Raw genomic sequence first — 13,329 nt, 5'->3', positions numbered from 1 at the left:
ATGGTAGTCTTATTTTCATAAGATGTGCTCAGCAGTCCATGCTATGTAAGTGCAAATTCCGACGCTTTATGAGTTAATTAATTTTCCAAATAAAGTATCTGTAGTAACTAAATTAAGAAAAAAAAAAAATGCTTCTTATTGCTTAGTCCTAGATGAGTTATGGTTGAGCAGACTTATGATCAAAAGCTTTCTGGGCTTGATCATCTTGTCTGTTTTGTTTATCAGGAATAATGTGTTTTGGACCACATTTTGTTTTTGTTTTAAAGATGTAGATTTGGTTGCTACTTCTAGCAAATCTTTCAGCTACGTAAACCTTAGTAGTATATTAAGTTGCTGGCATTTGTTGTTGCTTAGCTCCAGATTAACTCTAATTGAGCAGATCTATATATATATATATATATTCATCATCATTTATTGTCCACTTTTCTGTGCTTGCATGGGTTGAATGGAAGTTATTGAGGCAGATTTTGTATGGTTGGAAGCTCTTCCTATCACCAACCATCACCAAATAGACGTGTCTCATATCTATTTTCTCTTGAATATTATATCACTGATGGCACATTTAGTCCATTTGTTAAGGGTTTTATATTTCCAATAAATATAACAGGCTACTCATAAAAGTAGAGGTGCTAATCATTGTTGTTGATGAACTCCAGGTAATCTCTCACTGAACACCTCTATGGTCAAAAAGGTATTCCAACTTTGACTGCCCCCTTCAGTTTTCAAAAATACTCTAAGACTTCACTTGGGATGCTGATTTTTCTGCCAATTGACTAAAGAACATCAAACTATTCAACTCTTCACTAATATATAATCTCTTGAACCAGTAACTGATATGCACTATAAGTATATTGTCTTACATTCTATGTAATAATGTGTTGTGTTGCATTTAAAAAGATTAAAAAAAAGGTTTATTTTAGAGCCATAATGATTTACACTTTATATGTCTTTATCTCTTTCTCTGTCTACATAAAACAATGTGTCTTTATGTTGTTGACTAACCCCATTTTAGTCCTGATCAAGCAGATCTATGGTCACAGGTACACAACACATTACCATTTCATTTTGTTTTTCTTCGAGGCATAAGACTTCATTATCTAATATTTACTTCTTTTAAATTCATTTTTCACTCCATTATTTTTACAGCATTCTTTTTATAATATTTCATATTTGTTTTTTTATTTCAGTTTGGTATACTATCCTGTAGATGACACCGATCCATTCTTACCCAGGCCACCTCCCTACAGCTACGGCACCCTCCCAACGGCTCCGAATGATCCTTTCCAAGTGGACGTACGCAGAAGTTACTTGTAAGTAGATACGACAGCAACCACCACAACAACAGTCCTGTCTGTGGATTTGTTAGTTGCTTCTGACAGTTGATTTCACTTGGGATGATGACTTTCTCTGCCAATTGACTTAAAGAACATCAATCAAGCTATTCAATTCTTTACTCTTTGCTAATATCTCTAGAACCATTATCTGTTATACACTATAAATATATTGTTCTATATTCTATATAATAATGTTATCTGTGTTGTGTTTCAAAAGAAAGGAAAATGGTTTATATTAGAACCACAATGATTTAAATTATATAATGTTTAAGCGAATTAGTTTTTTTTATATAACTAAATTGTTATTGAATTTAGAATTTTCTTTTATTTAAAAAAAGGTTTCCTGATTGAGTTTAAAATCAGTTTTCTCTATGCCACATGTTTTGTTTGCGCCAATTCTTTAAATATCCTTGTTTGATCTACAAGAAAAATCTCACCGGACTGTATATGCCATAACATTCACTAAATGGTATGAATTAGTTTGTGTGCCATAATGAAAATAAGCACAAAATATGTTATATTTCTTCATTCTAAATAATACTGATACTAATAATCATCATAATCATAAATGATTCTAATATAATTGTTGTTGTAGTGAATGGAAATAACCAAAACGTGAGAACCGAAACAGAAATAACCCTCATAATAATAGGTGCCTTGGGAATGATTAAAAAAATGCAGGCAGATATATAAGCAAAACCTCACAACTTATTCATGTACTGAACACTACCAGCAACTGGACACACATTATGTAAAACATTTTGAATATAATAGAAAATGCAACACAAAACAGACCACTGCGCATATCCAAGCCACATTGAGCTGTGTTCAGCTGTGTAATGAAAGCATGCAATAAAGTTATGATTATAGAAACAATAACTGTTTCTATGTTAGTCACAAGACCAGTACAGAAACTATGATAATAGTAGTTTCTTTATACCTGAAGATCTTGTTTCATTACATTTGAGGATTCTTCATATGTAAATATATTTTATAAAGGGTTTCAAAACAAAACCTGTTAGTGTGTATGCAGGCTGTAAATGGGGAGAGAGGAAGACAATGTACTCTGACTAACTTGAGAAACATATTTCAATAAAATCATAAATAAAGGCACCTACAAAGAGAAGGTTCGGGTTACCTGCAAGCCTTGACCACCTTCTGCTCTGAGTGCTTGTTCTTTCCTGATTGTAAACTCCAAGAAAACTTAAAACACTGGCTTTCTCATATTTACCAAATTGGCCCTCTCACACACACAAATCAGCAAATTCTGTGTAGGGTAGTATCTCTTTATCTCTAACTCTTTGTATACCTTAGACTTTAAGTTCTGCTTGAAGAAAGTTAATGAGGACTTAGGTGGAGATATAGCTTGCATTCATTGTACAACCTCTTTCTCCATAGTGGCCAGATAGAAGAAAACTGCTTTGCCAAAGAAGAGTGGTAGGATGATCATTACACAGGTCTCTGCTGACAGATGGATTCATCCTGTATATCTTACAGTAGTTTGCAATTGCTGCACATGCCAGCAATCATCAGAAGTAAAAACGTGCATATTAAATGTTGTCTTCATTTGCTGTGCATCTAAGACAGGCTTAACAGATGACACTGCTATCCTTACAGAGCTTATCCTGAACTTGGAGCACTGCCATGCTCAGGTTTTCTGGAAATTCTACATAGTGTCTGCACAAAAATGTCCTCTAGAATAAACTGGTTAGGTGATCTTTGGTGATACTCAATGCCCAACTTCTAGAGGATTGTTAGCACCTGAATCTGATGCCCAATCTTGGTCTACATTCAACTCAGAATTATTGTTCCAACAGAGAGATGAGCTGTGGAAAAGCATATCTAGCTAAAGCAAACCACACATGCTCACCATCCATGAATTTTTGCAGATGTCAAATTTAATGCATGTATGTGAATCGTCAGCCATGGATAGTTTTGTAAGTCTTTTGAATATGTTGGCTCATGAAGCAAAGAACAGGTATTTCAATTTGGTCAATTGTAGCCTGAAGGAAGATGCAACAGTCTGGTGGTAATAAATAATGGAGGTATTTTGTCTGTCTTTATGTTCTGAGTTCAAATTCTGCCGAGGTCTTCTTTGCTTTTATCCTTTTGGGGTCGATAAATTAAGTACCAGTTGCATAATAGAGTCGATCTAATCAACTGACCCCATCCCCAAAACTTTCGAGCCTTGCACCTAGAGTAGAAAAGAATAAATAATGGAGGTGTTGTGAGCATTCACTTCCTCTGATTTTTCATAGAGAACTTTCTCTCAATTCATTTCTGGATGAGAGTAGCAATCCTGTTTACAACCACATCTCAGGTTTCTATCCACCTGCCACTCTGGCATTAACCAGACCCTCAGGGACCTTAATCAGGTTGTTGATCCAGCAGTATACACTACTGCCTCCACTGATCAGCTGGTGTCCTGTTTAATATGTGCTTCAGTTATCACCTCATATTTGTTCAGTTTAGAGCTTATTACCTCACTTACTCTGATGTCTGAGACCAGTGTATATCAACCTGGTTCTCCGATGTTTCAGCACAAGCAGATCCCTCCCCCACTACACCTACCGAGCAGATACTGCTGTACAGCTTCTGCACCCAAACATTTGATTTAAATTGTGCTCTGCACAGTTGCAGGGTTCTGATCATTGATCTTATCAAAACTTTTTGTTTAATGCAAATTTATCACAGCTAGGATTATAGCAAGCTGTGAGTGATAGCACACATTTCAGTGTTGTATTACATAAAGTGAAGGTTGTCTTGGACAGATCAGTTTAGGATCATACATGTTTTCACAGGCCAAATGACACTATCTACAACAATTATCAACATCTTTGATAGTACCTTGGCCAAAATCCTTTAGGGTTATAAACTGAAAGTTCTCTATTGTATCTCTTCTTGTTTATATTATTTCTCATTAGCTTCATCACTCTTTGGTTCATACTGAATGTTCCTACTGTACTGATAGTTGTGATATAATCTGTTGAGATTGTAGCAAAGAACTCTTTCATATTACAAGAGTGTTTTTGGTGGGTAGGCCACCAGCCTTGGTTGCTTAATACTCAAACAGCTATTTTAGAAGTTGAAATTTAGTGTTTGTGCTACCTACCTCTTCTGCCATGGTTTATGATAAACTATTGAGGTGGATGTTGAAGCCCACCATCTTTACTCAATCATTTATTCAAACAGTCTGAAGAAAATAGTGTTAAAATCCTGCACACAGCAACTTGGAATTGGGTATCATGCTTCCTTCACAATCCTTCAAAGATTTTATCTAAGCTTGGTTGCCATGAAACAACTGTGCTACATGAGCCTGTTATATTGCTTTACAGCCCTTGTAATTTAGTGCACATCTTAACTCTAATGAAACTTTATTATATTTCATTTACTGTAGATTTACTTTTTGATTCCACTCTCCATTGCTTATTTATAATCCTGCTTGCCGTTTTATGGTTAGGTAACTCTGTAATCTAGTAGATGTTGGCTTCTTGCATTGTAAACAAACAGTGCACTTGAACTTCAGTAGTGAGGCCTTTATCTCAAAGTCTTATGTAGGTTGACCATACAGATTACAGACTTGGTAGTCTATGCATTGATCCTGGATAATGTGGACAATTTCAGTTGGTTTATATTCATGTAATTCCCCTAAGCTGAAACCATTCTAAATATCAATGCATGAAACTCTTGGTCCTTGAGTCACTCTGTAGCTTCTGCTGATTAAATTAAAAAAAACATATGTGTGGATAATAGTAGAAAGTTATCTAGTACATTAATTAAATTAGCAAATTATTGTAAACAAGTTATAATTTGCAAAATGCTGTTTTGTGAAAATGCTTGTCAGAACACCTCAGTGTCCAAGGGTTGCAGATAAACCATTTGTACAATCCTCCTCTGACAATTCACTTTAGTAGGGCCAAAATTCCCTTAAATATATAGTTAACTATCATGCTGAGTACTGTTATGACTACTTGAACTTTCTGGTCTGTAAAGAGTTATTTTGAAATTTAATCTGTTTAGTATGATGTTCTCTGTTGTCTGCGACAGAAATTTTCTGTCTTCTTATTGTTTATCACTTGAAAAAAAAAACATGAATTACATGTATCAAAATATCAGAGAATTATGTAGAGGCCCCATGTAACTGAAATTTTGAATAATTTAGTAGAAAGTCATCTGTTGCATTATTTTTTTAAAAAGTGAATTCATCATCATCGTTTAACGTCCACACCAAAATACAAGTTGTCTGAAAAAGTATACACCTCTAAATTGGTCAAGTGCAAGTGATTACATGTTGAAAACTCTTGTCTCACTGATGGCAGTCACATCTAATTCAATTGATTCAAGGCTATTGAATGGGTGAACCTGCTTCTAGATGACTTCCAGGTTGTGAACATAGAATTTTCATTCCTGCCTTTGTTGCAGTCAATAAGATAAAAAAAAAAATTGGGTGTTTAGCTGGGGTTTGTTTTACCTGTTGGGTTCTTAAAGCTAGACATGATGTTGAAGCCTCAGCCTCCCTTGTTAATAAACTGATGATGTCAGTTTAACCAAAAGTTTCTCCTTTTGGAATTAGTACAGGTGTACTACATTTTATTCTCCATTAGTACATTGTTTTTTTTTTTTGAAACTTTATCAACTTCATATTGTCCTTCTAGACAGTTGAAGGCAAATGCGAGAAAATTCTTTATTGGGGGTGGGGGTAGGGTTTTGGCATTCCTGGTCTGTAACCTTCCGGGCACTTTTATGCACCATCACCATTTTGTTGCTATTTATTCCCAGGTAATATTTTGCTTGGACCTCTGGCTGACTCTGTTACAGGATGTTGATCTAATTCTGGTCACCCACTTGGTACTGATGATGGAAAAAGGAAGGCTACTATACATACATATATATATATATATTTGGTCATTCTGGAGCAGAGGCCAATGGTGCTGTAACAGTATAAGCCTTGTTCTCTCTCCTTCTGCTTTGTAAGTAGGGTACCTACTGGTGTTACTTCTACAACTGCCAGATATTTATTTTTTTCTTGTGTCTGTGTGTGTTTTTTCTCCTTGGCAGAAAGCTCTGAGATGGTTTCTGCTACCACATATGTGACACTTGGGCTTTTTGTTCTGCACCATCAGGTTGACTCTTTTTAATGGACATCTATTTACTGAATATATCTGACATTATGATCTTTAGGGATCAATTAAATTTTGATGACATACCAACCCTTTCCTATTACTTCTTGCAGCTTGCTCCTCTATGCAGCCCCACCCCATACTGTTTCATAAAAGTTATGACCAGCTATCAGTCAACAATTTCACCTATTTTTCTGACTATGACTCTTGCATTTTTCTACTCCATATACTGAGGCATAGACAATTGAGTCAGCATGTTTTACAAGGCTCTTGTGTTTTTTCACTCCATATACTGTGGCACAGACATATGAGTCTGTATGTTTTACATTACCACTGCCACCCTCTCAATTTTTAGCATTTGGCTTCTGGTGTCATAAGCCTGGTTCCATCTTAACTTCTTGTCACATATCATACAAGGCATCTTGAAAATCCCTTCTTGGTTTCATATAGAATCCTATTTTATCTTTAGGGAAGCAGAGGTTCATCACTGTTCACTTGCATTTCTTGATAAACATTTTAGGTAACAAGACATGTTGCCCATATTTACCTTACCTGTCTTGTTTCCTTTTCCAATATCTTTTCCCATTTCAGTTACTCCCTCTGGTATTGCTTACTGTTTATTTTTTCATTTTATTTTTGTCCTTGTTGGTGTTTAACATCCTGTTGATGTTAGCCATCACATCCATACTGTTTCCAATATCTACATTGACAGAATCTCCACATATATATATGTATATATATATGTATATATATATGTATATATATATGTATATATATATGTATATATATATGTATATATATATGTATATATATATGTATATATATATGTATATATATATGTATATATATATATATATATATATATATATATGTATATATATATATATATATTTGGTGGTTTTTCTCTATTTTGATGAAGTGTCATCTTCACCTTCCTTTATGCTAGGAAGGCTGCTACTACTATTGTGAGAAACTCTCACCACTCATCTTGTGGAAGCCATATTTGAAAAAACTGTTTACAAATGAATCATAGCAAATTTTTTTTCTAAATAAGTGTGCTTTTTTTTTTTTTTTTTTTTTTTACAAAATTAAAAGAAAAATCTCATTTTTCAAAGACTGCTTGCACACATGCATATTGCATATACACACACGTACATCATAGTCACACATACTACATACACTAACCTTACTATAGACATACCATTTACTGTACACACAACACATAGACATGCACACAAAGTAAATGACTTTATAGTAAAGATTGTTTGCCAACATAACATGGCAGTCCTGGTTTAGGATGAATGTTGCTGTAACTTAGCCCCAGAAGACAGCATCTCCAGCTGGCTATATGACACGATCTGTGTCCTTATATATAAAAAAAAAGAAATATAAGGACACAGATTGATGATGTTTCCTGGGGCTAAATTACAGCAACATTCGTCCTAAACCAGGACTGCCATGTTATGTTGGCAAACAATCTTTACTACAAAGTATTGTTGCTGAATATCTCACGTTGTGAGATTTAAAAATAGTAATTTTCTAAATGACTTTAGTACAAAATTTTGAAGCTAAAGTAAAATTGTCAGAGTGTATGTTTGATAACAATGGGTTTTTTTTTACACTTCATAATAATTTAATCATAACTGATTGTACTATTGTTACCAACAACATACTGTTGTAGTAAATTCTCAACTTACAAAGTATTCACTTTTATTGCTAACAATCTTTTTTAAACAATGAATACTGCAACTTCCTGTTTCCGTTTTATATCTGAAGTCTTTGTATTTAATTAAGAAATTATTATTAGATAAAATAAATTACTGCAGATGGCAGTGCAACATTAGATGAAGTAAAGACAATGGTGATACTTTGCATTTTTGAATTTTAAATTCTTTCTCTGTCAAATGAGACTGACTTATAGGCCTTATGAAATCTATCACCTCTCTATATTGGATAAATCCAATTAACCATGCCCTGTCCACTAACTTTACAAAATTATCCCCTAGTCATTAGAAATCAGCATCATCATCAGTATTATTGTGATGATCATTGTCACCATTAGTGTTATTGTGTTGATTTTCATTAGTGTTATTTTGATGATGGTGATGATGATCATCGTCATTGTTAATTGTATGAGGGCATAAAGAAAGAATTATTGTTATTAAAGAAAATATTGTATGAGGGCAAAGAATTGGTAGAAATAGTAAAGCACCAAATTAAATGTCTTACAGCATTTAATCTCATCCTTCTGAGTTCTAAATTCTGTCCCCACTGAAATAAACTTTGCCTTCATTCTTTTCAAGAATTAATAAAATGATTATTTGTGATATGCTAATGTTAGTCATATCAATTGTACCTTTAGTCTACCTCATAATCTAAAGTAGTGGCTGTTTACATACACATTCCATAATTATCTGTTTTTTTTAATACTTAATATGGCATAAATATTTGAACACACACATGTGCACGCACGCACACACACATGCACACACACACACACACTCTCCCTACCTCTGAGATACTTGGCTTGGTGTTCTCGTTTTGGTTGCTATAGCCACAATTTCAACCATTGAACTCTCTAAACTTCTTCAGGTGCCTGTCATAAAATGAATCTTTTATTCAACCCATAAGAGTGTGTGTGTGTGTGTGCATGCATGGTGCTATCATACTTAAGAAGTTGGCTTTCCAACCACTGTATGACACCTTGAGCAAGAATCTTCATCTGTAAACCTTAAGCTGACCTAAGCCTTGTGAATGAATTTGTTTGACAGAAACTGAGAATGAAACTCATTGATGATGAGAAGTATGTATGTGTGTATGTGCATGTCTTTGTTGTAACATCAAGCACTAATTATAAACAATTGCTGTTTGGTTGCAATCTTTTATGAAAACCTGTCCAATTTGGAAGAAATTATTACCTCTCTTGGAGACCAATGAGAGCTGGCAACTGAAGAACGTTTGGCCTCATTGAAGTTCATTCAATCCAAGGAAGTGAGGAAAAGTGATGTTGAAATGATGATTATATATGTATGTATGTGTGTGTGTGTGTGTGTGTGTATATATATATATATATATATATATATATATATAGAGAGAGAGAGAGAGAGAGAGAGAGAGAGAGAGAGAGAGAGAGAGAGAGAGAGAGAGAGAGAGAGAGAGAGAATTACAAAAAAAAACTTGAGAATTACACAATCGATTTCATTAGCTTACATCTGTTTCTACTGTAAGAAGAAATGCTCTTAGGGCTGTGCATTTGTATGATATCTTATCGCTTCCTCAGAGCCATGCTTTTTGAGGATGTATTTTACAGATGAATACTTTACTTGTTGCCTGTCTATTTAGTTACCAAAATTATGCTCACACATATTTATATATATAACCAATATACTCTCTTACATATATAACCAAGCATATATATATATATTGTGTAAACTTGCAAGCACACACATGCACGTGCACACACACACACATGCGTGCACACACACACACACACATATTTATATATGTAATTACATACATATAACCAGGACTATGATTTCAATAATAGAGCATCCTTATTTCTTGATAACTTTGAAAATATATCAACTGAGCATGTTTTGTGTACATTTTCATTAAAGCCAAAATTATCTACATTATTTACATTTGATGGATATTTGTCCTCATCTTGTTTGTTGTTAACACAATGTTTCAGCTGATATACCCTCCAGCCTTCATCTGGTGAAGGCAGGAGGGTATATCAGCTGATGAAGGCTGGAGAGTATATCAGCTGATGAAGGCTGGAGGGTATATCAGCTGAAATGTTGTGTTAACAACAAAGAAGATGAGGACAAATATCCGTCAAATGTAAATAGTGTACATAATTCCTCATCTCTTAAATACAGAACCAAAATTATCTGTTTAAGCCTACATAATCTACGTAATCATTATTAATGTCACACAAGCATAAACTACATTTGTGTTACCATACCTGATTCTGATTTAACAATATAGTATGGTATTTTGGTATGGTATAGAACATTAAAACATATCGCTCTGAGTCAGTGTGACAATGTTTTTTACTGTTTGTAAAATATCGGATTAGAACAGGATGAAGAGTCTCTGATTTGGTGCTTACTTTTTCTACCAATCTCTTTATTATGGAAACTATTGCGGAAAGAAAAAAAATGAAAACAAAAAATAAATAAAAACAAAATATTAGAAAATAAACTGAATGAAAACAGGAAAAAGAAATTATGAAATTCAAAACTTATATAACTTATTATATATATATATATATATATATATATATATATATATATATATGTATATATATATATATATATATATACACAGCAAAAATGACATTATCATAAATTTTATAATTTTTTTTCTTGAAGTTATTAAAACGAATTATCTATAAAATTGTTTTTTTGTGAACTGATTTCAAAAGATTAAAATAAAAAATATACTAAAGAGTTAAATGGTTTTTGATTAATATTTAGTAGTTTAAAAAAAAAAATGCTGGAAAAAAAAAAGCACTGTTTCGTTACTCTATCACCATTCACATGAAGAACAATAGTTAAGTTAGTGTTAACGTGTTTAATGTTGTGAGCATGAGAAATCTAATTAGAAAAACTTATGTGAAGGTGTGTGATCTTGTGGATAAAGGGTTCTTCAATTTACTTAGCTGGAAACAAGTATCAACCAAATGCTGATGCTGTTCACTTTCCATCCTGTTGTCATATCCTTGAAATTCTAGTTCAAGAATGAGAAGTATGATATTGTATACAAGAGGGCATGAAAAATCTCTTACTCTTTTACTTGTTTCAGTCATTTGACTGCGGCCATGCTGGAGCACCGCCTTTAGTCGAGCAAATCGACCCCAGGACTTGTTCTTTGGAAGCCTAGTACTTATTCTATCGGTCTCTTTTGCCGAACCACTAAGTTATGGGTACGTAAACACACTACCATCGGTTGTCAAGTGATGTTGGGGGGACAAACACAGACACACAAACATATACGCACACATACATACATATATATATGTATATATATATATATATATATATATACATATATATATGTATATATATATATATATATATATATATATATATATATATGCACATATATATATGCACATATATACGATGGGCTTTTCAGTTTCCGTCTACCAAATCCACTCACAAGGCTTTGGTTGGCCCGAGGCAATAGTAGAAGACACTTGCCCAAGGTGCCACACAGTGGGACTGAACCCGGAACCATGTGGTTGGTAAGCAAGATACTTACCACACAGCCACTAAAATTCTAAAAAAATCACTGTGGTTAATTACTGTATTTACTTATGTATAAATCATACCCCTAGTTTACTGTTAAATCTTGATTTAAAAATTTTCCCCTCATAGTTTTAGCTTTCTCCTGTATATGCTGCATCCCAGATTTTTCAGTTAAAATCAAGTATAAAATAGCACAACTTATACACGATTAAATATGGTAATCGAAAATGCCATCTGCTTACATGTTTAATGTGAACATAATTTTATGTCTGCTTATCCATGTTGGCATGGCTCAGATGAGTTTTGGGAGATAGTATTATATGGCTGGATACTTTCCTATGACATGCAGGGACATGGTGTATCTATTGCAAAACTATAGTACAAATTTTAATAGCAAATACTTATGTAATGAAAAGAATGTATAAGCTTAATGACTAATATAATTTTAATTATTTTGGTAAACATGGGAGATAACTCTGGACATATTTCAGTCTTAATAGACCTCATTAACCCTTTAGCATTTAATCTGGTCATATCAAGCCCAAATTTTCTATGTATTGTTTGTTCAAACTAGGCAGATCAAGCTCTTCACACAAACCGAATAATGTTATTCTAAAAATAACAATCACATCATTGAAATCTTAAAGCTATGAGATAATGCATGATTAATTCAAAACGATGTGAACAAATAAGCATTACATTTGACAAATTAATCTGAATACTAAAGAGTTAAAACATGGTATTTCTAATTAGATCTGATGCTCACTACAATGAAGTATTAACACCAACTTAACGATTGTTTCGTAAGTTATATGTAGTAGCTGTGTTAAACTTGCTTAATTCTACACTCCTTGCTTTATCTCATCTGTCACAGTAATTTCTTTTGCTGTAACTTATTTACTCTATTTCTTGCTTTTTCTCTCACATATGGCTTAATTAGATGTAGTTATTCTGCATGAAAACAAAAAAAAATGAGACACAGTTTAAATCTTTAAGGCCTGAGACGTATTTCACACTTTTAATCTTCTTGAAGGTATTTTAAAAGTTTAAGCTTGAAGAATTTGGAGAGATAATGATGGATAGTAAACCCTTTTGTTACCACATTCTTGTTGAATATATTTCCTTTGATTCAATTAATTTTGCATTTAATAAATTCATTTTGACATTGCTAAGCTGTTGCTTGGGACATATATTAACAAGAAATTTTACTGGGAGGGTTTAATTTAGATCTTTAAAACAGGAATATTGTATCATAGAACTATGGGCAGTCTCAGGCAGTCTCAGGCAGTTTGGTATCAAAAGGGTTAATTACTTTCAGGTACTTGTAATTTTGATGATAATCTTCCCCTATGGTAAATATAGAAGGAATCTGATAAATATATTAAAACTTATAATAAAATATCAGCATACCATCATCATCATTTTAGCATCCACTTTTCCATGCTTGCATGGATTGTATAGAGTTCATTAAGACTTATTTTCTACAGCCAGATGCCCTTTCTGGCACCAAGCCGCACTTGTTTCCAAGTACAGTAATCCCTTGCCATATTGCAGTTCACTTATTGCAGTTTATTATTTAAGCTTACATCGATTTCTTCGTAGTGGTGTTTTGCATTTATA

General features: G+C 33.4%; 1 protein-coding gene across 10 annotated transcripts in view; it reads left to right on the top strand.

The window, feature by feature from the left end:
• Positions 1 to 13,329, top strand: part of LOC106883542 (protein tweety homolog 1-A) — a 174,283-nt gene that overhangs the window by 108,722 nt on the left and 52,232 nt on the right. For all 10 annotated transcript variants that reach the window (XM_089352136.1, XM_052967867.2, XM_052967863.2 and 7 more), the window contains exon 12: positions 1,188 to 1,310. In XM_089352136.1, coding sequence (XP_089208262.1) covers positions 1,188 to 1,310 — 123 coding nt within the window. The remainder of the gene's footprint in view (positions 1 to 1,187; positions 1,311 to 13,329) is intronic.

Source organism: Octopus bimaculoides, chromosome 5 (genome assembly GCF_046866305.1).
Source record: "Octopus bimaculoides isolate indiv1 chromosome 5, ASM4686630v1, whole genome shotgun sequence".
Taxonomy (NCBI): Eukaryota; Metazoa; Mollusca; class Cephalopoda; order Octopoda; family Octopodidae; genus Octopus; species Octopus bimaculoides.
This window is presented reverse-complemented; position numbering and strand designations above follow the sequence as displayed.